The following is a 27,363-nucleotide window of genomic DNA, read 5'->3' on the forward strand; positions in this document are numbered from 1 at the left end:
GTTCGATCGCTCGGGCGGACGTCTCCAAGGACAGCAGGGGGCAGGGCGCCGTCTTGTCACTCCTATTTTCACAAGCTCGACTTGTGAAAATCGCACTTCGCCAATATTGCAAACTCGGCCTTCTGACATGGAAATGCCCTCGCACCTCCCTTCGGCTGCTCTCTTGTGTACTTTTAGCCGTGTTACCCAAGTTATTCCATTTCACCCTTACAGGTATGCTCAAATTCTATCCATCTATCTATCTACCTTGGTCATATCCCTCAAGAGGGGTGACCGACAGCAAGACAAACACATACAATAACAAGAAAAATAAAAGGGAAAATATAGCAAAAAACACACACAAAACCTTTAGGACCATGGCCAACCCAATTGCCCAAACACCCAAACAAGTTGGGCTCCTCGGCACGCGAGTCGGTCATGAAACGGGACACGAGAAAGCGGCCGTGTCACTCGGGTCAGGGTGACACAACACTCTTCCGTCCCGACAGCTTTCGCTGGTTTACCCCTGCCGCATCATAGGGGTGCCCTGCCCAACCCTTACAACGCGTCCAAACACCCCACTATCCTTTCACAACACCTCTATCACTCATTCCTATCACCAACAAGAGCTCTAGCTTCCACGAGATTTAGACCTCTTTCCTGCAGTGCACTCGCAACAACACGCAGTCAGCAGCCATGCTAACCAGGAGCCCACAACAAAAATCAACCAAATCAACCAATGCTAACAGGGGGTACCCGGGACCGATTGTCAGAAAAACGGGATGTTGCCTGACCCAAAACATGCAGTAGGCAGCCAGGGTAACCAGGAGCCAACAACGAGCACAGGATGCGGAAACAAACCCTAACCCGGCAGGGAATCAACCAATAAAAACGGCAGGCTAGCCAGCTGCTAACAGGGGCTAACCAGGACCGATCGGCGGAAAAACGTCTGCCTGACCCAACACAGCAGGATGGCCTGCTTTCTATATATCTATATCCATCAATCCATTATCTACAGCACTTATCCTCAATAGGGTCGCAGGAGTGCTTGAGCCCAACCGAGCCATCTAGAGGCAGGGGGCAAATGACACCCTAAACTGGTTGCCAGCCAGTCATTCTCACCTAAGGACTGGCAAATAAACCGGATATGCATGTTTTCTGAATGTGGGAGTGAACCGGAGTGCCCGGAGGAAACCCGCGCAAGCACGGGGAGAACATGCAAACTCAGCACACATAGGCTGGTAGCTGGATTTGAACCCGTGACCTCAGATCTGTGACGCGGACGCGCTAATCACTTCTCCGCTCTACATAGATAATTACAGTATCTCTTTAAATGTAAATGTTCTGCATTTCTATAGCGCTTTTCAAGTCAATGAAGACCTCCCGACGAGCTTTACAATGTACTTCTCACTGAAGCATTTTTCTGCTTTTCTGTATAGAAATAGAACACATAACACCGAAAATGTCAAATGTATAGTGTTGATTTTCTATAATCATTGAAAACAACTTATGGAGGCTTTTTGAGGAATATCAGATCTGGCGCAAAAGTTTTGGCGAGCAGTTTAGCTTACTACAATTGACCATTCTTTGACTCAGACAAAAACCGTATCGGATTCTAAATAAATGGCCTTTCGTGATCCCTCCGGGATCAGGATGAGTAAAAGGTACAGGACATGTTGTACCTCACCGGTACCCGGCACTTCCCTGCGCTTTGGCGTCTGTTCCTGTCCTCAAGCGGACATACGGCCGAGTCAGCGAAGAGGAGGAGGAGAAGGAGGGACGAGGATGAAGGGGGAAAAAAAACAAACCAAAACCAAAAAAAGAAGGCTCCAATTTTGCAATAGCGCCCGTCCATCTGTGCGCTCCCCACAACACAAGGGCATTGGCCGGCCTGGCTTTACGTGTGACGGGAGGTGAGTCACGATCCGCCTCCCCTCAGCGCAAAGGCTCTCGGCGGCCGGCCCGGTTCCTCGCTCCCGCGACGCCACCGCGTCCCCGTTCCTCCCCTCCCGCAACGTCGCTGACCGTGAAGAATGCCAAGCCTTACTCATGCATATTTACGCCGACTCTCACCTCCTCGACGGCCACTCTTTAAAGGTTATCGTGTGCCAGTGTGGGCGCGTTTGTGTCATTTTGTCCCCCGGTTTATGTACATGTTCAAAGGTCGGCACGCCGGACACTCGGCCACGTGGATTCGTGCGGATATCGCATTCGGGCTGATACCAATACAAAGTTCAGGGCATGGAGTGACGGATACGGGTTTTGGAGGGCCCGGACCGATCACCGATAATGGTATTCAGTGGGGGCCCTGATGACCCGTCTTCATTTGCTGTAAAAGCTTAAGAAAATATCTATAATCCATCAAGAAACAAACAATATTTGAATAGCTCTCTTGAACCTTTTGCAGTAAATACATTTGAATATCAACAAAAGCAACATGAGTCCTATTTCGCTGAACCAAAAACTATGGAAATATATAAAAAAAACTTGTTTAAGGCATTTCAAGAACCCCTTATAAAACGGTATTGTATAAAGCAACGGAAATTCCAACAGAGTTGGCGAATTGAAAAGTTTGGGCACTCCCGCTTTAGAGCCAGATTGACAAACTCATCTTATGGTAATAGCTCATTTCTCAGCCTTCCATTTTAGCGTGTTTTTGATGGCGTCTCTCAATCACAAACACACACGTTTGATCCACTGACTCATGTTTCGATAAGAGCTCATCTATAAGTCTCCGCCTGAACGGTCTAAAACAAGTCGACTCCCTTTTTCCGCGATCTCTTAATCGCAGGCACGCTTTTCTTCCAAGGACTTTTTCAAATCTCAATATTATCAGCAGTCTTAATCGATTCAAACACGTTGGGCCTCAGGATCATGGATCGCTGCCGCTGTTTATTTCCTTCGAACGTTATTCCCCTTTTCATTGTAAAGTCGGTTTCCATGTATTCCCTTGGGAGCTGATAATTGGGAAGAATAAAATAGAAACCCGCTGCCATTTACTGATATGGATGAATGCTAGTTACTCTGGCGATCACGAGAAGAAAATAATAACCGACCAGATCAAAAACATTGCCGCATTAGAAAATCGTTCACGAGCACCCTACATCCATGGAAAATTTGAAATGCAATGCCGTCCGTGGCACCGGACCTGTTCATCGATATTAAAACAAAGTGAATCTATGGCCAGCCCTAGTTTGGATGGCTCTCCAAATGCGAAAATACAAAAGGTTTTTCGAGCTCCTAGCGAACGGAAATCCATTGGGGTCGCCTCGCTGGCACGCAGCATTTCCCGGCCGTGTAATACTACGGATAAAGATAGCGGCGTCTCGTACGTAGGAGGCGAGAGGTCCGGGGCCGAGCCGGGGACCCCGGCGGCCCGGCGCTGCGCCTTTGCAGATAGCGGCGCTCGCTCCCACATCGCAGACGAGGTCGGACGGCAAATAAGGAGCCGGCTTTATCGGCCGCGCTTTGGCTCCCGGCGCTCCGCTCTTCCGCCGTCTATCTTTCAAAGACACCGGTCCCGCCCCCTCAAAGTAACTCATTGGGGTTCCGCGGGCTCCTCGAAAAGCTTCTCCGTCGGCAACGTCCGCGACCTTGGCGTCGGAGATAGAGCGGGGAATTTTCTCCGACGGAAAAGTTTGACTCTTCGCTTTCATACCGTTTGCTACGTCGCGGTCGGACCAAAGCACCCGCTGAATGAATCTTGAATGACAGCGATACCGCATTTACAATGGATCCCTCTCATGAACGTTTCGGTATCCGAAGTCCGCGTCCGACTAAAATCTTCTTTTCCGGTATACCGCATCACCGACGCCACCACTAAAGGTTCCGACAGCGTTCCGGGTGCTTTATTTGCTAGGTGAGACCCTTGCAACCCCCTTGTAACGAGTTCTTTGTTTTTGCCCATCTTGGTTCATTATTGTATCATACGCCAGAAGTTGTTGCGTATTTGTTTTCACTGTACGTTTCTTCTCTTTGCATTTCATTTTATCCCCACAAAGTTTGTCAACCAAAATATGAAAGCCACGTATCGTACACTATATTACTTTAACGTTTTTCCCAAGTGATTTCAGATCAATTATTTGCCGTACAAAGTACGTTTTTTATGCATTTTAAGACGAGTTCAACATTACAAGGAAATATGTACGGAAAAACGCAAATTTGTCAATCGCATGCGTCTGCCGCCTGGGGATCATTCAGAAAAAAAAAAAGATATAGCGTACAATTATTTTCTATTTTACACGGGAAAATACGACAGTTTGTACGGGCATGGAGCCCTGGAGCGCGACAGGTATGACATCATCACATGTCGCTGCCCGTCAATGTAGAAATCCGGCTCCTCCCTGAAGAACGGGACGACGCGTCGCACTGAAGTACAACGGCGGCCGGATGACGAAGGTGCCAGATCAGGATGCTTCTCCTGCTTCTGCTACTAGTAAACATGAAAACCAGTACTTTGCTTCATGCGGGGAGCAAACACCATCCCCCCCAAAAAACGGCCTGGAGAGAAATGGGCAGAAGGTGGTACTCCAACGACCCAAGTGGTTAAAATGATTTTAATAAATGACAGATAATCGCTATTGTTTTCATCTCGAACGTGATTTTAGTTCACTTTACTCCGATGTCTTCGAAAGAACCGACTTCTTTCACTTGATATTCGTGTAATGGCACCTTTATAGCAAGGATATTTGTCTTTTGTGGATGTTGAAAATCAAAGATGATTAACTCCGCTTTAAGAAAATATTAATATCTTTATTTATCTGATTGTATCGCAATTGTTTGTTAGCTTTTTAGTACGTTCAAATAGGTTAACGAGTCGTTTTAAAATGAAAAAAATATTTTCAATTTGTCATAAATGAAAATCGTATGATTATGTAATTGGTTATACGATTTTTCTTCAAAATATTTATACGATATTATTCGACTTGATTTTTTTCCCCATTTAAAATTCTTACATTTTCTCAGATTTTCTTGAAATCATTTCAAAGTAAAGTGAGTTTGAGGCCTGTCAGCTGCGTACAGGCCACATGCAGAAAAGGAGAAAAGCACAAAACAAAAAAATGGCAACGCGGACGCCGTAATTACTAGTTCGGCACGTGATTTGCGCCGCATTCTAGCTATTGCGCTCCTCTGTTCTTTTCATCCAACGGAGCGTCCAGCATCCCCTCATCGCATGCTACCGTCCAATCAGAGCTTGCGCTGGGACAATCAATGCATTCATCAGCGTCATGCCGAGTGCCAACAATCGTCATCTTTCCCGTTGACGCCGATCAGACAAACCGGAGTCGGCCTAAGGCGTAAGTAAGCTAGGCCGCTACTTAGGGCCCCGCGACCAAGAGCGGTGCATAGTTATATACGTATAGAATTAGTATATAAAGCACTATACACGGCTTCATTCCAATCCCCCCTATGCTGAATCTCGTCAATGTACGGCAAAACCATTGATGAATGAAATTGCTGGAATACCTCGAATCTTTCCTAAATTCACACAGTTTACGCTCCAAAGAGAGCACAGAGAAAAATAAAATAAAAATCAATGAAAATGTTAGCATTGTAAGTCAAACAGCAGAATGGCAGTTCTTGTTTCTGGGCTAAGTTCCACCAACAAAAAAAAAAAATCAGACTATATGGAAAATGCTTTTCAGACACGGCAGGAACATCTGCACCTTGCCGGTCACGATGGAAGTGGATGAGACGGCGCAAAAACATGGGAATGAATGCCAATGGTGGGAGAGCTGCTGCACACAAACACCCACACAAAAAGACTGCCGGATGCAAAGGACCGACAAGAGCGTCCATCGAGCAGAGCGATGTGAGGGCGTCTCCTCTCGCGTCACTGAAAATATTCACCATCTCTAAATGTGTGAGGATATAGTACAGAGGTCGAGAACCTTAACACCATAAAAGGAAAAATATATATACTTGTTTTTTTTTTTGAGAGAGAGAGCCACAAACAAACAAAAAAGGAAGCCCCCGCAACCTCAACGCTAACGGGGAGCTAGCCAGACTGTGTTATGGCAAACGTGACGCACACAAAAAAAAAACGAATTAAAAGCCACAATTGCCTGGCTAAAAGAAGGCCAACTTACTTCACGCAGCGTTTGGGGGCAAAGTTCCAATTCCTCCAAACAGAAATGAGCAGTATACAATTGCTGTCGGCGTGTGTTTCGGAAGCGCCTGACAAGTTGTGTTCAAGGAATTTGCCATTTTGAAAGTGACGCCTTCATCCAGTAACGTTTCAGCTCTCGAGCAGACTCGGGCACTCCGATCCTCGACGGTTGCACGTCCTGCCTGATGCCCTGACAAGCTCATGATTTATTTCACCTAAGTTGAAGAAGAGAAACTTTCAAAATCAGGCAGGACATGTGTCCCTCCAGGACCGGAGTGCCCAAGTAGCTTCTGGAGAATATGAGCCAATGGCTCGACTTCCAGGCTGGATTTCTGGAGTCCCCCAGTGGTGCAACATGTCTGCATAATTGTGGGGAGGAACCCTATACTTCTGTGCCCAATTGAACAAAAAATGAGGTTTTTTTGAATACCTTTAATAATGCACCAAGCAAAGTAACCCAGCCATCTCGCATCCCACCAGAAGTAACTCTCTCTCCCCTCAAATTGGCTTTAGAAGCCACAATTTGTCATTTTGATTAAAAAAAATAATAATCAAAAATAAAAAAATTCCAGACAATGGAGTCCCTCCCCACCAAAAAAGGGAAAAGCTGGATGACATCAAAGAACTGACCTTGGTTCAGAGCTTAGAGTAACAACTTCCTCCCATGCGCCGTGCAGTCATGAAGATGGCAAATGGGGCTAATAGTAAGGTAGGCTATTGGGGGTATTGTGTTTGGGTGGTTAGGGTTGGCCTGCTAGATGATATGTAGTGGAGTGAAAACAGGAGTTGAGGTAAAAGAGCCCATACCTTGGTCGCCAATCATCAGGTGTGCCAGACCTTGAGGGGAGACAAGAGCACAGTCAGCACAGCAAAGGATCATGGGAGCTGCAACGTGACACGCTAACTACGCGCGAGCATCGTCCGTGTCCGTCCGGAGTTTGTGACCCGCGAGCACTCACCTGCGAGAAAAACGCTTCAAAGGCCGACACCTTTACGTGTTTGGCGAATAGCTTTGCTCGAATCCACACAAATCAAAACGTGAAAAATCCGGCTTTAAGAATGCAGGACAGAAACGAAACTAGATCGATGCGTCTCTTCCTTATATTGAAGGGGACTATACGTATTATTTCACCATCAGATGTCGCTGAACCAAAAACGACAACTGAAAGGTATAAGGAAGAACAAACTATGGAGATTCAAAGTGACCAAAACACCAGTTAACGGTATGTGTTGTCTTCCCAATAATGCCTGTATAAGCCTTTTTTTGTGGCTCTAAACATTTGTTGTTGTCGTTGTTTATGCTCCAATATGGCACTTTCAACATTTTGGGTTCCCAACCCCAGACTCAAATCAATATTGTCTTTTCAAATAACTAACATGTTTTACCACTTGCAGCTGCTAAATAAAACACATTGTCCCTTCAAAAAAAAGCAAAAGTACATATTTTTGGGGGAGTAAGACTACATTTGTGAAATGAAACTCATAATTGATGGTTTACTCGCTTAATTTGACAAGTAGGGTTCTTGTGTGTTCACTAGGCGTTTTATTTGACAAACAACATTCACGTGGTTTTTCTTTGCCGTTAGGTGCTTCATTTCACAAACGGGGTTCAGGTTTGTTTTTTTTCACATGAACACAAGCCAGATGCTTTTACAAAGAGGCTTCACATCTTAGACCTGGCGTCGATCAAATTGATACATGTTTGCTTAGGCAACATGCAAGGTAAGGCGCTTCATTTTACAAATGAGGTTGACTTGTATTTTTGTACATTCAGCAGATCTTTTCTCCCATTTGGAGGAGATTATATTTTAACAAAATAAAATAAAAACTATGAATCGTGTTTCTCAAAATATCGGCTCGCTGTCTACGAATGTGTTTTCTTACGCATGTCATTTCTAGTATGACGTGTTTACTTACAGTAGCGGGCGTCTCGTACCAGTAAGGTTCTCATTCTTACAAATGACTTTTACCTACTGAACAGCATTGAGGATCAGGCATCCGTATGGAATGAGGCGCTTCTTCATGCGAATGAGTTTTATTTGCATGTACTTACTCAACAACCGGGCGTTAAATAGCAGTAAGGCCTTCACTCATGCCACTGGTGTTTACTTACAAAAAGCAGGAACAGGCCCTCAGTTTAGAGGTCAAGAAATGTGCATTTTTTTAACGTAACCTACTACGGGTACCTAAACGGCTCGAATAGCTGGGCAAGAAAAAAGATCGAGGAGTAAAACGGTGCTTTTTGTTCACTTTGCCTTTCCGTCATTTGTATTCTTTCTTGTGCTTTTAGCAACTGTTTTTGGTGTCCAACGCCGTGCCTGCGGGCACCAGGGTGCCCCCCCAAAACCGCTGAGGTGCCTGTGGACCTGTTCAGAAAATGTGCTTTTATTATAAAATGAGGTTTTTAGCGGTTGACCGAGTCTATATAAGCCTACTTCCAATCATTGACCTCATAATAATGTTGTAAAGACATATTAATAACATACTAAGTTGTTCGTTTAGAAATGCATATCAAACAGCGGCCTTTTGCACCAACAAGTAACAAAAAAGGAACTTTCATCTTGAAGAAATCTGCAGACGCCTGCACTATACTATACAGTGACATCTAGAGGTCAAATAATAAAGCCCAGGTTTTCTGTTAGGAGTAACATTTATTCGATATCCTCCGTAATTGAGAGAGCGCAGTGTCTGTTTGGGATAGGACAATTTATTTTGCAAATGCGTTTCATTTCCGCTCACCAACTCAAATGCATAGTAGTGTTTTTGATATGTTTAGTAATATGGCGCACACTTGTTCTAATATAACTAAAGAGCGTCAAACATCTTTATGTAGCTTATTAGAAGTATGGCTTTTTCTTTTGAAATCAGCTTTGGCAGCCTTTATGCATTTGTGTAACATGTAATTTACTTCCCAATTTATTTTTTCAGACATGCCAAACCATCATTAGGACCGTGGGTACCACTTTGTGCCTTCAAGTAGTACAAAAAAACAAAACCCTCACACATGAAACATTTTAAAAATGGTACTTTTTACAAAAAAAATGATATGTGGAGAAACGTGTATTTCTTTTCCACAGCGGAATCCCCGCTTAGATAGGCGCCATGTTTGTCCGGCATCCTGCTGCCACGCTGTGCCGCGTTTCGCTGGCCCTGGCGCTTTCCGGACAACACGGTGCCGCAGGGGGCCAAAATGACACACTGGGTCTTTAAAGAAATGTGTTCTGTGCTCGGGAACCATTAAGGGGGTACGTCAGGGCGACCTACCTGGAGTGTAGCCGTGTTCTAGGTGGGGTCACGTCCAGGTGAGGAAAGAGAGAGACAGACATTCATTAGCATGCATGCTAAGCTCTCAGGTTAGCATACAGTGCGGTGTGCCCCCTTCTTGATTTTTGTCTTTTTTGCATATTTATATGTATTCACCTTTTCTTCTTTACAAAAAGGCTATTAAATAATTGGAGGGTGTTTTGGCATCATCTGCCCACTTAAGGTCACACCACGGCATCTCAATTGAATTTCAATCCAGACTCTAGAACTTGCATTTTGTTTTGTTTTTTTGAGCCATTCAAAGGTGGACTCGCTAGTGTTTTTTTCGGATGGTTGTCCTGCTTTATGATCCAAAAGTGCCAGAGTTTGAGGGCACCGACTGATGGCTGGACCTTCTCCTTCGGGATCTTCTTGTCAACACCAGAATTCATGATTCAATTAACCACAGCAAGATTTCCTGGTCCTAAGCAGTAAGGCAGCCCATCGAACTGCTTTGTTTTGTCAAATGCTGTGCCATTTTTGCCTCAGATATAATGGGATGCACACCTTCCTCAAAGTTCCATTTTTGACTTATCAGTCTACAGAATGTTTCCATAAAAATCATGAGGATGATCAAGATTTGGAGAAGACTGTCACGAACAGCGACCTTAACTGGGCAATGTGTTCTAAAAAAACGACTTATTTTTTTTCAATGATTTTTTCGCGTAGGGCCAGATAGGATTTGATTTAAACGGAAACAACATTTGAAAAGTGCATTTTGTATTTCCTTGTGTTGTCTCTGTGTAGTATTCAAATTGGTGGGATGATTTGAGACCTTTGTGACACGGAAATCAGAAAGGGGGCAAATACTTTTTCACGGCACTGTAGCGACCACTTACTGTACATGCACAGCGCTCCAGGGTTAGCGCACATGCAGACGCCATCTTTCCATCCAAGCACTCAAAAACGCGTGGAAATACTCACACTCGTGGCTCGAGTGCAACATGGTTCTTACCTGTAGCGTAGGCTTGAAGAGCCAGGTACCCAGAGAACTTACCTTGAGGCCACGCCCTCTCACCTGAGCCCACCCCGCCAAGTAGCATGCACACACTCGGGCCCACATATACACACTCAAATACAAACGAATGGCAATGTCTTCATTATGATTTGTGCAGAAAAGGGCATGCAAGCTTCAATGCTAGTACTACTACAAGCTGCTACTTTTTTATTCTACATTTTAAACACTGCGGCTCACGATACGATGCGGCTTATTCTTTTTTTGTCACTACCCGCCCTGTCCAAGTCGCCTCAGCCGCCACCTAGCAGCCGGCTTAGAACTTGTGCAGAACAGGGAATCTCACTTTTTAATTAAAACAAGCGTCGCGATTTCTGCCAAGTGCCCCGAATGTCACAGTGAAGCGATTCAATGAAGTGAACGCCGCAAGTAACTACGACTCATTCGGTAGCCAAATACTTTGTTATCTAAAAAGTGGCACGCATGACTAGATGAACCATGGAGCAAGATCACGATATTGGCAGACTCCGCGTCTAGTACGAAAAGGTAACCTATTGTGTCGGCAGTAAGATGCTTGTTTTTGGACTGTGTTCACAGCTGTAAATCTCAATGAGCTAGCGCAACAGTCAGTATTAATTGAAGTAGATTTAACTTGTGTGGGACAAAGGCATTCTAAAAAACAAAACCCATATAATCACAAGAGCCTTTGCCATGCGACTGAACTTAAGGTATCCCATCCCTTGCACACTCGCTGCTACTACTACATAAAAAATCTTTCTATATGCCGACACTGTTTAGTAATTGAGGAGGGTTACACTATAATTATTGTGCTGAATGTTATCGGACTGATCGCTGCCTAAGATGATGTCAGTTTTTGGACTGATAAATATACCCGACACCTGCTGCCACTTTAGAATATTCAATAGGGCTACACGACTTGTTTAGGAAATATAATACAAACATTCATGTATCAAAATATATGGTTGATCTTCTGGGTACATGTTAATACCAATTTCATTAATATTGTCTGTTGCTGACACAATGTGCAAACAAGTGTCCTAAAGGAGGCACAATGTGTTGCTTTTCTCTACTAGACATTGCCCTGCTGATTTTTATTTTATTTTTTTAATGTAAGAAATGGCTGTGAGAGAGTTTTTTTTTTTTTTACCGGCTGATCTAGATCTGATCTGGCCAAGATCTGGAGCGGCTTGTAAAAGAACTTGAGTTTTTTTCTTAAATATGCGCATGTGGCCTTTTAATCCGGAGCGCTCAGTAGTCTTTCTCACACGAGTGTCCGTCTTGGTTATGGTGGCAAAAGGACAGGGCGAGAGATTAGCGTGCTAACCGCGCACAGGACCTTTAAGGACGAGGGGAGCCTAACGCGCCGGGTCCGGCACCAATTTTACCGAGGAAGCCGAGTTAATTTCATGTACAAGTTTTCCGTTCATCACGGAGCGACATTTTTTTTTTCAGAGGCTGTCAAAATCCCCGGATGTAACAACAGCAAAAATAAGGCGATACCTGCTCATTGAAATGACAAGAATATTGTCGTTATCAAAGAATGTTTTCAAAAAAGACAGGCTCTTGTACGGCATTTGTGCGCTTTGGTTTTACTTAAGAATGTTGTGGCCGCTGTGGGATCGATAACTCCCTCAAGTCGCCGACTTTTCGACAGCGATATTTCATTTGGACACGACACGTTAAAAGGTATTATAGTGTGAAATTCATATTGCAATATTAAGCATATCTCGACGTCTGTATGTATTTTTACATCCCTACTCTTCGCTAACAGTTATTTCTGTAGGGCTTCGTTCCAACAGACTCATTACATATGGAAAGGACACTGCAGTTATATCAATTTGATTATTTCGATCACATCATTCACCACAACACTTTTAAATTTCAATGAGTCCGCTTATATATTTTGTCTTTTTGGCCTTTATTTACGTTTTTCTTCTACTTATTGTAATAAAATACATCAATGCTTTGCTTTTTTTAATGGTAACGATACCAACATCAACCAACCTTTACCGAGTCAAGTCCTGTTTATTTGCGACGCCCTTAATTGCAATTGCCAGTCCCAAAAGGCTGCACACACACCACCCATCATTGCAAACTACAGACTATTATTCCACCACCCCGAGTCGAAATCATTATATATTTCTTTTTTAATAACAAAAGTGGTGCTTCAACTTTTTTGAAGTGGGCTTGTTGTGTAAAATTGCCATCGTTTGACTTGACTTTCTGAAGGTAAAACTGGTAAACCAAAACACTTTGTTATTCAAAAACTGTTATGAATGGATCTATTTTTTTAAAGGGAACAATCCAAATGAGAGATTTTAAATATTTAAGCTGAGGCACCTAAGTATAGGCGTCTGCACACTACAAAATGACTACCAAACAAAATATCAAATTGAGTGCTTAGAATCATGGACCTAATTTCATATTTTGTTTTGATTATGATATTAAAAAATACAATAGAAATACTACTTACACTACATCTCCAGCGACATTGCATACATCGGAATGCCAGGATCTGGTGCCCTACCTTCCCCTGGAGGGCAGCATCACAATTTGGAAATGGAAACACCTGAGTCCAATCACGGCACACCTGTCCCTAATCATCCTAGCTTTTTTAAGCGTTGGTACAGCGCTCTGATTGGCTGCCATATTGTCAATTTGCATGTTCGTTCCATTCGTCTTCTGTTATCAGGTCAAGTTTGGCTTTGGACACTCTGCAAGTTCTTTTAAGATTCGGTGTGTTTGGTCCTGGTTTTTCTCAATAAACACTAGCATTTGTTGAGCACACCTGCCTCCGGCTTCTTCGCATTTGGGAACACCTTCCAAATCACGACAATGAAAGAAATACTATAAAACTACTATTACGAGAATACTACCAAAAATGGCTACAAAATACGACAAAAATTGTCAAATACGATAATACCAATACAGACATTTTATGACAAAAATACTATGACGTAAATGTTACGACAGAAATAATACCAAAAAAAAAAAGACAATACTACGACAGAAAATGCGACAACAGTACCTGAGATGTACTACAAAAATCCAACAATGGAAATACTTTAAACGTCTTCTACAGAAATACTAAAAATATCAGTACAGTAATGCTAACATGTAAAAATATGACTGCAGAAATATGAGAGAAATTGATTACAAATATATGAAAGAAATACCACAAAAATAATGGAGACATATTACAAAAATAGTACAATAGAAAATTTAAGTTACTCCAACAGAAATACTACAAAAATATTGCTACAGCAATATAAAAATGACAAAAGCGCGACAAGAGAAATACTACTACAGAAATATTGGGACAAACATACTCCTACGATACAACTGCAAAAATATTCTACAAAATACGACAGCAGGAATACTACACAAATACTACAGAAATGAAAGTACATTAATACTACAGAAATACTACAAAAATCCGACTGCAGAAATGTTACAAAAAATGCTAAAAGAAATAATACAACTACAGTACGACCACCGTAATAAGTATCAAATTTAGTGCTTAAAACAGGGACTTTGGTGAAACAAATTTATTCAAAAACAAATATAAAGAAATCTAACATGTAGATACATTTATTAATAAATAAAGAATGTGAATGGTCTCCAAGATCGGCACCTTAGCCACATTTTTTTACCCCAATGTGACCCTAACCCTAACCCTGACTCCAAATCGTTGCCCATCCCTTCTTAAGTGTCATTTTGTTAATATCTCATTTATCCTACGACTTATATTTTCATGTTCAATTCATATTTGAATTAGTTTGAAGTGTCCCTGCGTGAGGATAAGTGGTGCAGATAATGGATCGATTGTTTGAAGTCTTTAAGAAGAAGTGTTTTAGAACTAATTAGGGTTTACATGGATGATTTGGGGAGGCCGGGAACAGATCCATTGGTTTTGAGTTATTTCGCATCGGGAAAATTTGCTCGAGGCACGAGAAATTCTAGATACGAGCGCAATCCGGGCTAGAATACATCCTAATCTAAATATATGTACATATAAACTTCGACGATTAAGTTATGGGTAAAGGTGGCACCAATTTTGGAAATCTGATCCCTTCTGACCGGTTATTTAGTTTCAATTTTGTGGGCCGGTGAAAAACAGATGGCGGGACACGTATGTCCCCTGCTCGTTGTTCAGACATCCTGAGAAAAACAACTTCAACATAAGTTAAATAAGAGATCTCAATCGATTGCCTCGTCACCTTAAACATTTTGAAATGTAAAGACGTGGGCTACTATTACATGGGTACCTAGTCTCGGTAGCTGCGACTCTCCAATAGTTGGAGCACTATAACCGCTATCGTTATTTTATGTTTTAAACTGTTGTCGCAAAATATATTATTCACGGCTGAGATGATCGATTGGATTGTAAAAAGAAAAGAAAAAAAAGTATTTGCCTCCTTCCTGAATGCTGTGTTTTTGCATATTCATTTGATTTTATATCTATTTTGCATACGTTTCAGATCATTAAAAGCTATTTTAATATCTCACAGACGCAAACCAAAGAAATACAAATTTCAAACGTTGTTCCATTTATTAAGGCACAAAATGGTTTCAAATCTGCGTTATCGGAGGGTTTTCTAGCACGAACTGCCCTTTTAAGGTCACACAATTGGATATAAATCCAGACTCTAGAACCTTTTCTGGACCGATCAATGGGAATCCCTTTTTTTCTCATTTCTTTGGATGGTGGCGTGTCATTCGTGTTTTTCTATAACAGATTCCATTGAAGCGATTTCTCGATTCAACGCAGGTGGTGGTCATCCGTTTTGGCTGTGGCTTATGGAATCGAAACTCAGCTCTCTCGAAACTGTCCTTTTACACAGTTGCTTTGTCGTTTAACAATGGGGGGGGGGGGCAATTACTTTTGCACATAGGGTAATATAGGTTTTGATTTCTTTGGTGCCTTAATAAATGGAGTCAACATTTCAAAAGTGTGTTTTGTCTTTCCTTGGGTTGTGAGAAATATCACTCAAACACATAGTAAATCTAAACTGCTGCTAATCTGTACATCTGTGGGTTCTGTTTGACTTTTTGCACTACTGGCAGTTCTGTATAGCTAGCCACTCCTTGCACATCTGTTTCTCTGCACTATCGTACTTACAGTGTTATTGTTCTGTTTACCTGATTGCCCATCTTGCACATCTGGTTGGCTACTCCACTTGCACTATTTGCGCTACTGTAAAATACTATACATAGCCATAATTATTTAGTATATTATTAGCACTCAATACTCCAACTCAATACAACATTTTATTTATATCTGTACATTCAAGGAAACTGTGCGGGTCAGATGTATCGACATTTCGTTCTATATACACGTGTACTAGAATGACAATAAAGTAGATCTGAATCTGAATCTGAATATGCAGAAAAACACAAAAATGAATACTTTTTCACGGCTCTTGAGACTCGAGTATCGCAAAAACCAAAAAACAGAAGTCGTTGGCTCCGATTTTACGTTCATTTGCAATTTCTAGTTGAAAAAGACAGGCTGGCGGTCAGCTCACGAGCAATAATAAGACTTATTCCGCTATCATTGTGAAACGTGCAAATAAGAGTTCTCGACTGGACTCTCATAATGGAGAGTGTGGAAAAAGGGACCCTCGCGCCTGATAATTCACTCCTTTTATTTCCTATAAGCCGGCAGAAAAAAAGAGAGAGGGAATACCTAATGTGTTAGGGTCTAGGAAGCCTCCTTCCACCAGAGGGCCCCGACCGGCCTTGGAACTGAGCAGACGTGTGTCCAACTACACACGCGTGTGCCTAATCCTCCTAGCCCTTTACATTCCACGGTACCGACACCGTACTTGGTCGAGTCATTGTCATTTTATTTCCTGTGCCACGATCCGTTATCGTTCTGGTTTCGTTTAATTTCCAGCACCACAACTGGATTGTTTGTTGTCCGCTTTCTTTGTCACTTTGCTCCGTGCATTTTTCAGTTCCAGTTTCGTTCTTTGTTCCAGTTTGGACTTTCTTAGGTTTGTCATTCACCTTTACATTTTTTGGCTGACCCATATTTTGTCGTCACTTTCTAACCCCTTTTGTTATGAAATGCAATTCCTCTTTTGGAGCGAACCTGGCCTCCAGTTCCTGCTTCCCCCAGATCAGTCCATCATCAAACGTAACAGAATGACCCAACCTGTAAAATGAACCAGGGGGAGGCTTCTACGTTCCTGTCCCTATCCCTTCCGGTTTCAGTCTCAGCAGCAAGGAGAAGAGCTCTCACCCGCATCTGGTTTCGTGTCTTTGCCGCGAGGAGGAAAACCCCTTGGCCGCCCGCTTCCTGTCTCCGCTGTGAGGAGAAAGCTCCTCGCTTTGTCTCGGTTCTTATCTTGGTGGCGCGGAGAAGGCCCCTCGGCTGCGCCCTTGTACCCGTCTCGGTGGCGAGAGGCCAGGACTTTCAGCCGTCCCGTTGCTGCAGCCTGCGTATTTTGTTTTCCATCTTTTGCCGCTGTCTTATGTCCGGCCCTTGAGGAGGAGGTGGCCTAGATGGTAGGGCGCCCGCTCTGAGACTGGGAGGTCGCTGGTTCAAGCCTCGGCCGAGTCATACCTAAGACTTACGACATTGGTACTCATTGCCTCTTATTAAGGGTTGGAATTGGGGGGTTTGGTCACCTAATGACTAAAATGGCTGCGCCCTGTTTGGCTGCGGCTGCATCGGCTCGCTACAGTTTAACTGTACGGGTCAGGTGTATCGACATTTCGTTCTGTGTGCATTGTTACAAAGAATGACAATAAAAGTCAATTATAATTAATTATTAATTATGTTAAGGTCTAGTAACCCTCTTTCTACCAAAAGGTCTCGACCGGCAATGCCCATATGCTTATATGTTTAAGGACTATACTAAAAATAAACCCGCCAAAAAAATTAGCGAGTAATAAAATCAATACTAAATGAAAAATGATATCATTAAAGTGTGTGGTTTTTTTTTTAATTCAATTTTGCAAAATTGTCGCTTATTTAAATATCTGTCTCACCATTAGCACAGTGAATTCCAAACTGGCTATGGGAATTCAGGTCGTTTAGGTCATTCTCCTTTACAAAGAAAACCAAGCATTTGATTGCATCGTCGACATCGGGCTATTACAATTTTTTATTCCTTTGCTTCCGCAACCATTTTAAAAGACGGGCGCCATTAAATGGCTCCCGCTGCGAGGATATGGTTTCCCGCAGGCGACATCAATCGCGATAGGAATGCAAATCCATCTGTATGCAAATAAAAGAGGCCATTAAAAGTAGCCCTAGTATTTATTTATACACATGCCCGGTTAGAAAAGCTACGTGGAAGCGCGTATAGCTGGAAGATCTGCACGGCCGTTTTGACTAAAGGCCCTACGTCTTGATGTTTTGTGTGCCGTCACGCGTGTGCGCGATCGTATGAATTTCTCAAGGTTCCAATCGATTTCGGCTCTTCGTTTTGCTCGCTCGACGCCTTTGTGGATATCGGAGACGCGCATTTAGGGGAATCCTCCTCAAGTCATGTTTTTTTGTGACACCCTTAATCACAAGAATTCTCAAATTGCTGTACATTTCCCTGATTTAAAACTGACATTAGAGCAAGGAAAAACTTGAAAATTCAGTGTGAGAATGAAGAAACCTTGAGAAGGGACCACACATGAGGTCATCCCGCTTCCAGGGTCACCACGCTAAAATGGATGTTTAACAGACAATACACAGACATCGTCAACATGAAACAGAACGACCAGTTCATAAGCTATTAAATTTAAGTGTGTTTTAAGCCTAGCTATAAACACTTGTAGTGAGAGGGCAGAGCATTCCACAGCACCCGGGCCCGAATAGAGAATGCTCACAAAACTACAGATTTTTTAGGGCTCTTTGGATCATTAATAGACCAATAGGCGGAAACATAGGGTTTGGAAATGAAATCTGAAATATACGAGGGGGCGTGTCAGTGCAACATTTTTTATAATACCGACAAAACCCGAAAATCACATCTTAAACTGAGAAAGGGCCAGTGCGGGTCAGCCAAAATTGGGGTCGTGTGGTCAAACATTCTTGTCTTAGTTAAAAGTCTCGCTACACTATTTTGCACCAGCTTTTGATGCTAGACTTGGGGAGATCGGAAAAATAATACATTACAGTCATCGAGACGGGAGGTAACGTACGCGTGAATTCTAATCTCAGCATCTGACTGGGACAGCATAGGGAACATTTTTGCAATGCCGCAAAGATGAAAAAATACTCTTCTAGTCATTATCATCACGTATAATTGAAACAACGGATTAGGGTGACCCCTACATTTTGAAACGGGTCCTCTCAGTGATGTTACATTTGTCAAGTAGTGTTTGGAAACGAGTCACGGCATTTAGACGGACCAATAATTCAAACTTCACTTTTTTTCAGGGTGAGCACAAGAAGTCTTCTTGTATCCGAGTTGGAAGGATGAGCCTGGTTGTTGCACGTTGCATGCATGTTGACCATCGTAGCAGCACTTGGACCCGATGTACGCCATCATCTACAACCTACTTCATCGGTCAAGATCTTGGAACAGGAAGCGGTCGGGCGGCCACTTTGTTATTAGTTATATTTCATGTTGATGATGTCTGTGTCTCTTCATTCTCATCATGTTGAGGTTACAGAGTTTATCCTCGTCCTCATGTACGTTTTAGATCAGCGGATGGTGTAGTGTATTCAAAACGTATATATTTGTTCCGTGTTAAAGTTCTTTCTCATCCCGTCATCTTTATATTATTTCATAAATACAGTAAATATGAATTGTGTAACTGTGCTTAAGAAGCAGAATAAGGCATGCAATTCCCTTGCCTCATAGAAGATGGCAACAGTGAAACCAGGAATTCTAATTTGACGCACACCTCAGCGCAAAGCAATACATGTAGTAATGGTAGTAGCAAGCTAAGGGCAAGTCGTGCCATACTGTAATTATTTTTTTCGCAAGGAGGATTAGCTACCTATTGATACTTTTTTTCGCAAATGCACGGATATGGATGCAATTCTCTTGCCTCATGGGAGAGTCAATATATTGTTTTGGCGCACACATCAGCCCAAAAATTGGAACTCGTGATATATATTGGCAAGCTAACTAACTGCAAGTCGAACTATCAAAGAAATGTGTCTTTCTTGCCTGGTGAAAATTCAAAAAAACAATATAAAATAGGACTTCATTGATCCTATCATATTGTAACACATCCTAATTTCCGGACAATAAGCCGCAACTTTTCTTGAACCTTCGAGAAACCCTCCTTTCGCTGCCAAGACAGGGTACTGAAGCGGCCGAGGGACCCTTCCCCTGCCACCAGTAATATAGAAGATATTGTTTTTTTTAACATTTTTATCCTTTTTTAATTGGTTTGACTTCCACTGAAAGAAAGCCTTACAATGTTGTTATACTTTTGTAATGAGGACAAAGGTCATTCATTTATGAACTACAACATTAGGTAGTGAGTCACACCGTTTATTTATATTTTGAATGTCTCTTTGTATGTGGCTATTTTAAAGCAGTTTAAGGGGGTGGCTTATTACTGTATGCGCGATGCAGGCTTATATGCGATTCATTCATCGGACCATCTCTGGTTTACACAGTATCGTTGCTTTAATCCTCCGATTGGATACATTGGAGAAGTGGATATGCTTTTCCTTTGGGTCACAACTTGTCATCAGGCTGGAATGCCGGCTCCCCGAGTCAAACCAGTTGAGTTCACCGGATGACACGCTATATTTAAAGTGCAATTGTTTACAGGGAACGCAAATGAATCCCATTTTGGATCGGAAAGAGTACTTAGCTCGAGGCAGAAAGTCTAGCATGGCGGCGGCTGGGAGCAGAGAAATCGCCACGGGTGCAGAAAGCACAAAGAGATAAACTCCCTGCATGAGGTTTCCCCTATTAGCAGCATCTCCATGGTAACGCTGGACCGGTTAAGGTAACCTGCGGCTCAGGAGCTGTATATTTAGGTTTTTACAAGAAAATGACCCGCGTTGCCGGGCTTTCTACTCGGGCGGGCTTGTTGGAACCGAGGGAGTGCCGCATGCAGAAGTTGTTTATTGATTTTGGTGGGTTCTTTTTTTCATAAAAGTTATTTGAAAGCAGTGGAATATTTTCTGGAATACCCAATTCAGCCCAATATGGCCCAGAACCACGCTCCAGCAACCCCCAGGTGTATTGAGTTTGAGACCACTGATTTAGAAAGAATGAATACCAATTTGTCGTAAATTGTTCTCTAATTTTGATCTCCGGTGTATGTGTATACATCTATTATATGTATATCCTAATTCTTATTCAGTGTTAAAATTATTTCTCGTTTGAATTCAAAATTTGTTTTTTTTTATAAATCTATACAATACATTTCACTTATAGTTAGTAGTGGTAGTATAATTAGAATGTAAGGTATTGCTGTGCTGAGCAGATGCAGACTGAGGCACACTATTTTTGTGCTTTCCGGCAGAAGGCGATAAAAAGACCAAGGATTCTGATTTGATGCCTCAGCCTCAATAATAGTTAGTGATATTATGGAGATCCAGTTTCTTTTTTTTTTTTATAAGATTCTATATCTATTTAAGATATTATACATGAGAAATAGCTTCCAGTTAAAGTAGGACAATTAAAGATTTTTCTTACTATGCTTCAGTTTCTCTATTGCTTTCTTGCTCTGACAATCAAATGACAACAAGACAAGTTCTATTTATTTGTAAATCGAACACACAAATGAACCATAGGTCATGTCACTGCACCAACCAGTGTCCCTTTGTGCACGCCAGTATTTACATTCAAGCTAAATTGAAGCTAAACTAGCAGCTACCTTTTTCGTGATCCTTTTGAAAACACAAAGATAACGCCGCGTTTGTAAATGAATTCTTCCATATTTAACCCAAATTTTTGCATCACAGTTTGAATGTCAACTAATGCTTGTTGGGGTTAAGTACTTAAGGTACAATTTGTAATATTTGACGACTAAATAGCACGGAGTTGTCTAAGACAAAGGAAAAGCAGCGCCAAATGCAGCATAATGCATGCTGGGGAATACAAGATATGGATTCAGCTATGTAAAAGAAATACCCTTTTTACACCTATAATTTGTCATAATAATCAACATTGGTATGAAAGTTTGTGTATTTTGGCCTATTTCTCAAATTATGTTTTTTTTGATTTTTACCTCATGAAGGTGGGATTTTTTTGGAATCCATTAAGAGGCATTGAATATTACACACTGTCCCTCTAAAATTATTCATGCAAATCTAAGATTTGCCGTAAAAAGAAGAAGGGGCATTTTAAGAAATGTTTGGTAAGCAGATTCGAAGTCGCCGGAAGGCGTAAGTTGCCCGTCGCAATTTGCAGTCCTCGCCGTAAAGTAAGATGTCTTAAAGTGGCATTTGTTTGGGCCTCGGGCACTCAAACTTCCCAAAAGAAATATTTACTTCTGTTGTCATTGTCTGTTTCGGAGCTTGTTTGTGGCCCGTTAACGGTTTGTCCTCGTTTCTGAGTGAATAATGCAGGAATTATTAGGGTCCGAAATGCCTCCAACCACAAGAAGGCCCCGACCGGGATTTGAACTGGGCATTTTTCGCAGGAGATGGACGCATAAGGGGGAGGCAAGAACTAGGGGCAGGGGTGTTCAAAAAGGGGTCCTGGTGTCTGGTAACTTTTTGTCATGAGTTTCAGACACTTGTAAAGGCAAGGAATGAATTAACACAGGAACCAGAAACAAAACACAAACAAACCTGGCGTGTTGATGGAAATGAAAATGAGAATGTCATGACCACCAAAGGACCCAGGGGGGTGGTTCCCACATCCTGGCTGTTTTGGAGGTGAGAAGAAGGGCCCCTTGGCCGGGCCCGGTTCCTGTCCCGGCAACGAGGGGAAGGCCCCTCCGCCGCGCCCTGGTTTCCTGTCTTGGTGGCAAGGGGCAAGGACCTTAGGCCATCCGTTCCTGTTGCCGCAGGCTCCGTAAAAGTCGATTTCTCCGTTTGTTTTTTGAACTGTACCCAGTTCTAACCCCGGTTGGGGCCCTCTGGTGGTAGGAGGCGTGTCAGACCCCAACATGATTTTCAATGCAATTCGGTGCCGGTCCAAATCAGGATTGTTAGGCCTCTCCAAAGCGCTTTTCTGTGTTTAATGGGAGTCTGCTCTTTTATGTGTGAAAGGCAGGCCTCAGCCTCAAGCCTCAGACGTTTTTTTGTTTTTTTATCTCAGAAGCTCGCTATACTAGAAATAAAAACCTGTAGAGTGCAAATTCTCTTTAACCTATTTACTGGATGCCAAAATTATGAAATACACAGATGTGGAGCCTTCTTGGGCATGACATTTGCAATGCACTGTATTCGGTATGTAATCCTGACTTTATTTCCTCATATTTTTTCTTTTGTTTGCTCAGAAATACTCGGACTTTCTAGTAGGAAATCCTTTGCTCTCTTGACACCAACTTAATGTTAGAACACATGTCTAGCTACTGGGAAAGTAGTAATTGGTGTCATAGAACTACGTTGAAGGTTTTTGTATGAAAATGTATTTTGTGTAATATTTGAGGATCAGATGGCGCCGTATTATCTAATGGAAAGTAAAAGCAGTTCCAAATGAGTAGAGCGCATCAGAAAAAATACCAGACAATCATCCTGGCAACCTTAGATTTGGATTGTTGGTATTTATTTATATATTTATTGGGGCTGCCTTGACACAAAACTGAGCTAAGGACACACGTGGAAGCCTAAAGTACAACGGTACAAATTTTCACCGAAATATGTTCAACGCTTTCGGAACCTATAAGTCACATACAAACACAAACACACAAATCGGTATTTATAAAGTAGTTTAGAGCTATATTAGATTAGATTTAAAGATTCAAAGTATTTATTGTCATATGCACAGTAAAGAACCCCGATTCCCTGCACAATGAAATTCTTACTTTGCTGTCCGCGAAGTTGCCGGCGTAAAAAAACATATAGAAGCTAAGAAACTATATACATGTATACATAAAAGAATATTTCGGATATCAAAAAGATAAAAATACAAGATTAACTCGAGATGAGTTAAGGTAATAACATAAAAAAATAAGATAAAACACAGTTGAAAGTGACTACAATGCAAGAATAGTCTAAGTATGGTCCAGTTTGTAGTGTAATAAAGTCTCTGTAGTGTGCTGAACGTGTCTTTAGAGTAGATCAAGGGGTGGGCAAACTACAGCCCGCAGGGCACACGCGGCCCGCCAGGCTTTTTCATCTGGCCCTCAGAACAAAAATGGTCAAAATTAAATGACATTATATTATTAAAATGTTTTATTGGTGTACACTTTGTCCCATGGTCCCTTTGTGTGTCTACAACAAAAAACTAAATGTCAAATTTAGTGCTTAAAACAGGTACCTCATGTATTATTTTGCTTTGATTCTGAAAAGAGAAAAATACCATAGAAATGCAACAAAAAAAATCTACTAAAGTAATACTATGCTACAAAAATTGGAACAGGAAAAACTACAAAATACTCCCCTGGAAATTCCAGTTATATTACACAAATGCTACAGATATAATGCATAATGAATGCATGTCCAACGGTAATGCTTAAAAAAACTGCAAACTACTACTACACAAATGCTACAGAAATATTACAAACACTAAAATACAAAAATTCTGCTTGAGAAATATCGCAGCAAAAATACAACAAAATGACTACAGTGAGAGTACAAAAATACTACTATGGATATACTTAAAAATACTTTCAGAAATACAAAAATAGTACTTGAGTGAAAATTCACCGAAAATACTATATAAATACTACTAGAGAAATATTATGACAAAAAAAACTACAAAAATACAACTAGAGTAATATTTTAAAAAGTTCTACGGCTATACTAAAAAAATTAATCTACGGAAATACTACTCCATAAAGATGACGACCAAAATATTACAAAAATATAACTAAAGTAATACTACAAAAATACCATCAATATACTACAAACATTATTCACTGGAAATACGAAAGAAACACTATGAAAATACTACGGCTGAAGATCACGATACAAGTAAAGTAATACTAATTAAATACTTTAAAACGCTTACAGCATCAAATTTTACAAAAATACTAAAAAGATCTACAGAAATACTACAAATATAATCATGTATTTTAGTGCTCAGAAGAGCATCTTATTTTGCTTTCTTTGAGAGAGTTTGATGGGACTAATGTCAATTAGAAACCGATATTTCACATATCTGCATCGATGTTTATATTCCCGAATGAAAGCGACCGAACGTCGGACGAGATAGATTTAGCTTTGGGGAAGGGGCGACGTGCGGGGGTTGGGGGTTCAGTAAGGTAGGCGGGAGTCTTACCTTGGCTGCAGTCGTGGCCCCGGTAGCCGGTCCGGGAGCAGTCGCAGACGGGCCGGTCGTCCAGAAGGCTGCAGAGACCCCCGTTGCGGCAGGGCTGTTCCGGACCGCAGCCCTCGCTCAGCGTCACGCCCCGGGAGTCCTCCAGGAGGCCCGGGGTGCCGTCCACGCTCAGGGCCCCCAGCCAGCCGCGGAAGGGGGCCCGCTCCCGCACCGAGGGCGCCGTCAAGCGCAGCGGGGAGGCCGTCAACTCGGCCGTCACCCCGCCCACGTAGGTGGGGCTGAAGACCGTCATGTCCCTCCGCTTGCTTTTCACCTGAGCCCAGCCCTCCAACCTCCCGTCCACCTCCAGCGAGGTGTTCTTCCAGTCCCGCCTGACCCGCACGGCGTGCCAACGCCCGTCGCTCAGCGCCACGCCCGAACTCAACTCGGCCGGCTCGGCGCAGAAGATGGAGAAGCGCAGGCGCAAGTGGCCGCGCTGGAGCAGAAGTTCCAGGAAGTCGCAGAAACCTTCGTCGTCCAGGTAGAGGAGCAGACCCTCCTGGCTGTGCGTGCGCAGGCTGAAGCTGAGCACGCTCTCGCAGCAAGCGTTCCATACCGGGAAGCGGCCCCACTGGCCCGAGACGCCCCCGAACTCCAGGACCTGGCCTTGGGCCTGGCCCCCGGCGCTGCACAGGCACAAGCCCAGAAAGAGCAGCGGGGCCGCCGCCCAGACGCACACCGCCATGGCACTCATGCGCAAGCCGCTAGCAGACACGCTAAAGGAGACTAGAGCCCCGCCGATCCTTTCATTGCGCTCTTCTTCCTGTCCTCGGCTCCGGAAGCATCTTCCTACCCGCGGGCCCGCCTTAATCTTCACCTGCGCCGGAAAGGAGAAATGACATGGCAGGAATTTCCGCTTCTTTTCCTCAGGTGCGCGCGTGGAGGGGGGGGGGGGATCAGGTGCGTCTCGTCCTCGCCCGCCTACGGAGAAGACACCGTACGGCTATTTTCACATTTCCGACCCAGAAAAACAAACCTAATGCAACATCATAACATGCATTCCCGTTCTCATTTGATTTCATAGCTCCGGTTGCTCCATTTCATATCTCTTTAACAGGTCATGATGTCAACCTAAATGGACTGCATATCTATAGACCTCCCAAATTGCTTTACAATCTACTTCACACACAGATAGCAGAGGCGCCTACCTGCTTATCGGGGTGCATAAAGGGTTCGTTTTCTTGCCCAAGGACACACGCCGGGAATCGAACCTCGACGAGCGCTCTACCTCCTGTGCTACTGCTACCGATTGTTGCGGTGCCGAGATCGATACGGCGTCTTGCGGCACAGAGGAGCGAGAGATTTTATTTTCTCTCTAATGGCGACCACAAAAGAGCAAAGAAGCGCTGCAGCTGCTGCGGATGACTCAAATGGAAAATTAACATCTCGTTCAGCGCGACGGATAAAAAAAAAACAGCCGTGATGGGGGTGTAAGGGCGGGGAGGGGGGTCTCATTCTGATGACTGCGGTTGAAATATCGATTGTCTGTTTGCGGCCATTGCTACCATTCCATTCACTCAAAATCTCCTTTTTTGGATTTAACGCAGAGGGAGAGAAATAGGGTACCTACCTCACGAGCATCCTCAAGTGCCTTCCCTCACCGCCGGCTCGGTGGGTGGCTAACGACGCGGTGATTGGACTGAAGTGAGGAGCTCCGCGCTGTTTTCCTCACCGACCAAGAAGATTTTGTTCCCCGGAGGAGGGAAAAGGGTGCAGTAGCCGGACGATGCTCCGGCGGAGGACGGAAACGGGAGAAACCAGGAGAAACGAGGAGCGATCACGTGATGGAGAAACCAAAAAGAGAGAGATACGCAGCAGAAATGAAGGGAGGGAGAGAAAATAGTCAGACGTCGTTCGCAAACGAAACGGCTTCATGAGCCGGCTCATGAATTGACTCGCCGTCAATAAGGAGCCGGTTAGTCTGTCTTTCTTCCACTCTCCCATTCTCAGTATCTCTTTCTGTCCGTCCTTCTTACCCCCGTCTCGTTTTCCCTCGTTCTCTCTTACCCTCTCTCTCTTTCCCTTCCATTCTCCTTTCTTTGCCCTCTTCTGCCTTTCCTCATCGACAATAAATTCAATGTAACGCGTCAATTCACATTCATTTGTAAAGCCCAGGGGTGGCTAACCCGGTCCATGTCCTGCACGTTTTGGAGGTTTCTCTGCTCCACCACAGGTGATTCCAATCACCTGGATCCTTATCAAGCTCTTAAAAAGCTTGCTAACGAGCTGCAAATTGGCAAAACCTGTGTTGGAGCGAGAAAGCTCCAAAACTTGCCGAACGTGCGGCTCTCCAAGACCGGGTTAGCCACCCCTGCTATAGCCCTTAATCACAAATATGTCTCAAAGGACTGCACAGAATTACAATGACACCATCGCCTCATTTTAAAATGCGGGCAAGGAACAACTCAAAACCTCTGCGTGAGCAAAAAAGAATCCTTGAGAAGGGGCCTTACAAGTGGTCATAAGTGGAGGACCAGGGTGGAATAGATTTAGCATCGGGTAACAGTACACAATCATAGTGAACATCAATAAAAGAAAACAATAGGTAACATGTTTGTTTGGAAAGTGCATGACAGCAACGACGCAGCTTCCCATCTCCGCCGGCTGGTCCATGCAGGCATTGACATGCTTCAGGTCCAGAT

At 43.1% G+C, this 27,363-nt stretch overlaps 1 protein-coding gene across 10 annotated transcripts in view; it reads right to left on the bottom strand.

Annotated features, from left to right (window-relative positions):
• LOC148347944 (neurexin-1a-like) overlaps nucleotides 1-26,754 on the bottom strand; it is a 99,257-nt gene extending 72,503 nt beyond the window's left edge. For 2 of the 10 annotated variants that reach the window (XM_088323489.1, XM_088323485.1), the window contains exons 1-4: nucleotides 26,292-26,742; nucleotides 24,683-25,642; nucleotides 9,353-9,370; nucleotides 6,896-6,925 (exon numbers count right to left, since the gene is read on the bottom strand). In XM_088323489.1, the coding sequence (XP_088179615.1) occupies nucleotides 6,896-6,925; nucleotides 9,353-9,370; nucleotides 24,683-25,415 (781 nt within the window). In that variant the 5' untranslated portion in view covers nucleotides 25,416-25,642; nucleotides 26,292-26,742. Of the gene's footprint in view, nucleotides 1-6,895; nucleotides 6,926-9,352; nucleotides 9,371-24,682; nucleotides 25,643-26,291 lie in introns of all 10 variants that reach the window. The other 8 variants (XM_088323490.1, XM_088323486.1, XM_088323482.1 and 5 more) reach the window with 8 other exon arrangements.
• Between the last annotated feature and the right edge of the window lie 609 nt (nucleotides 26,755-27,363).

The sequence above is a fragment of the Urocampus carinirostris genome, chromosome 19 (genome assembly GCF_059441175.1).
Source record: "Urocampus carinirostris isolate Australia breed hairy pipefish chromosome 19, RoL_Ucar_1.0, whole genome shotgun sequence".
NCBI classification, from domain to species: Eukaryota; Metazoa; Chordata; class Actinopteri; order Syngnathiformes; family Syngnathidae; genus Urocampus; species Urocampus carinirostris.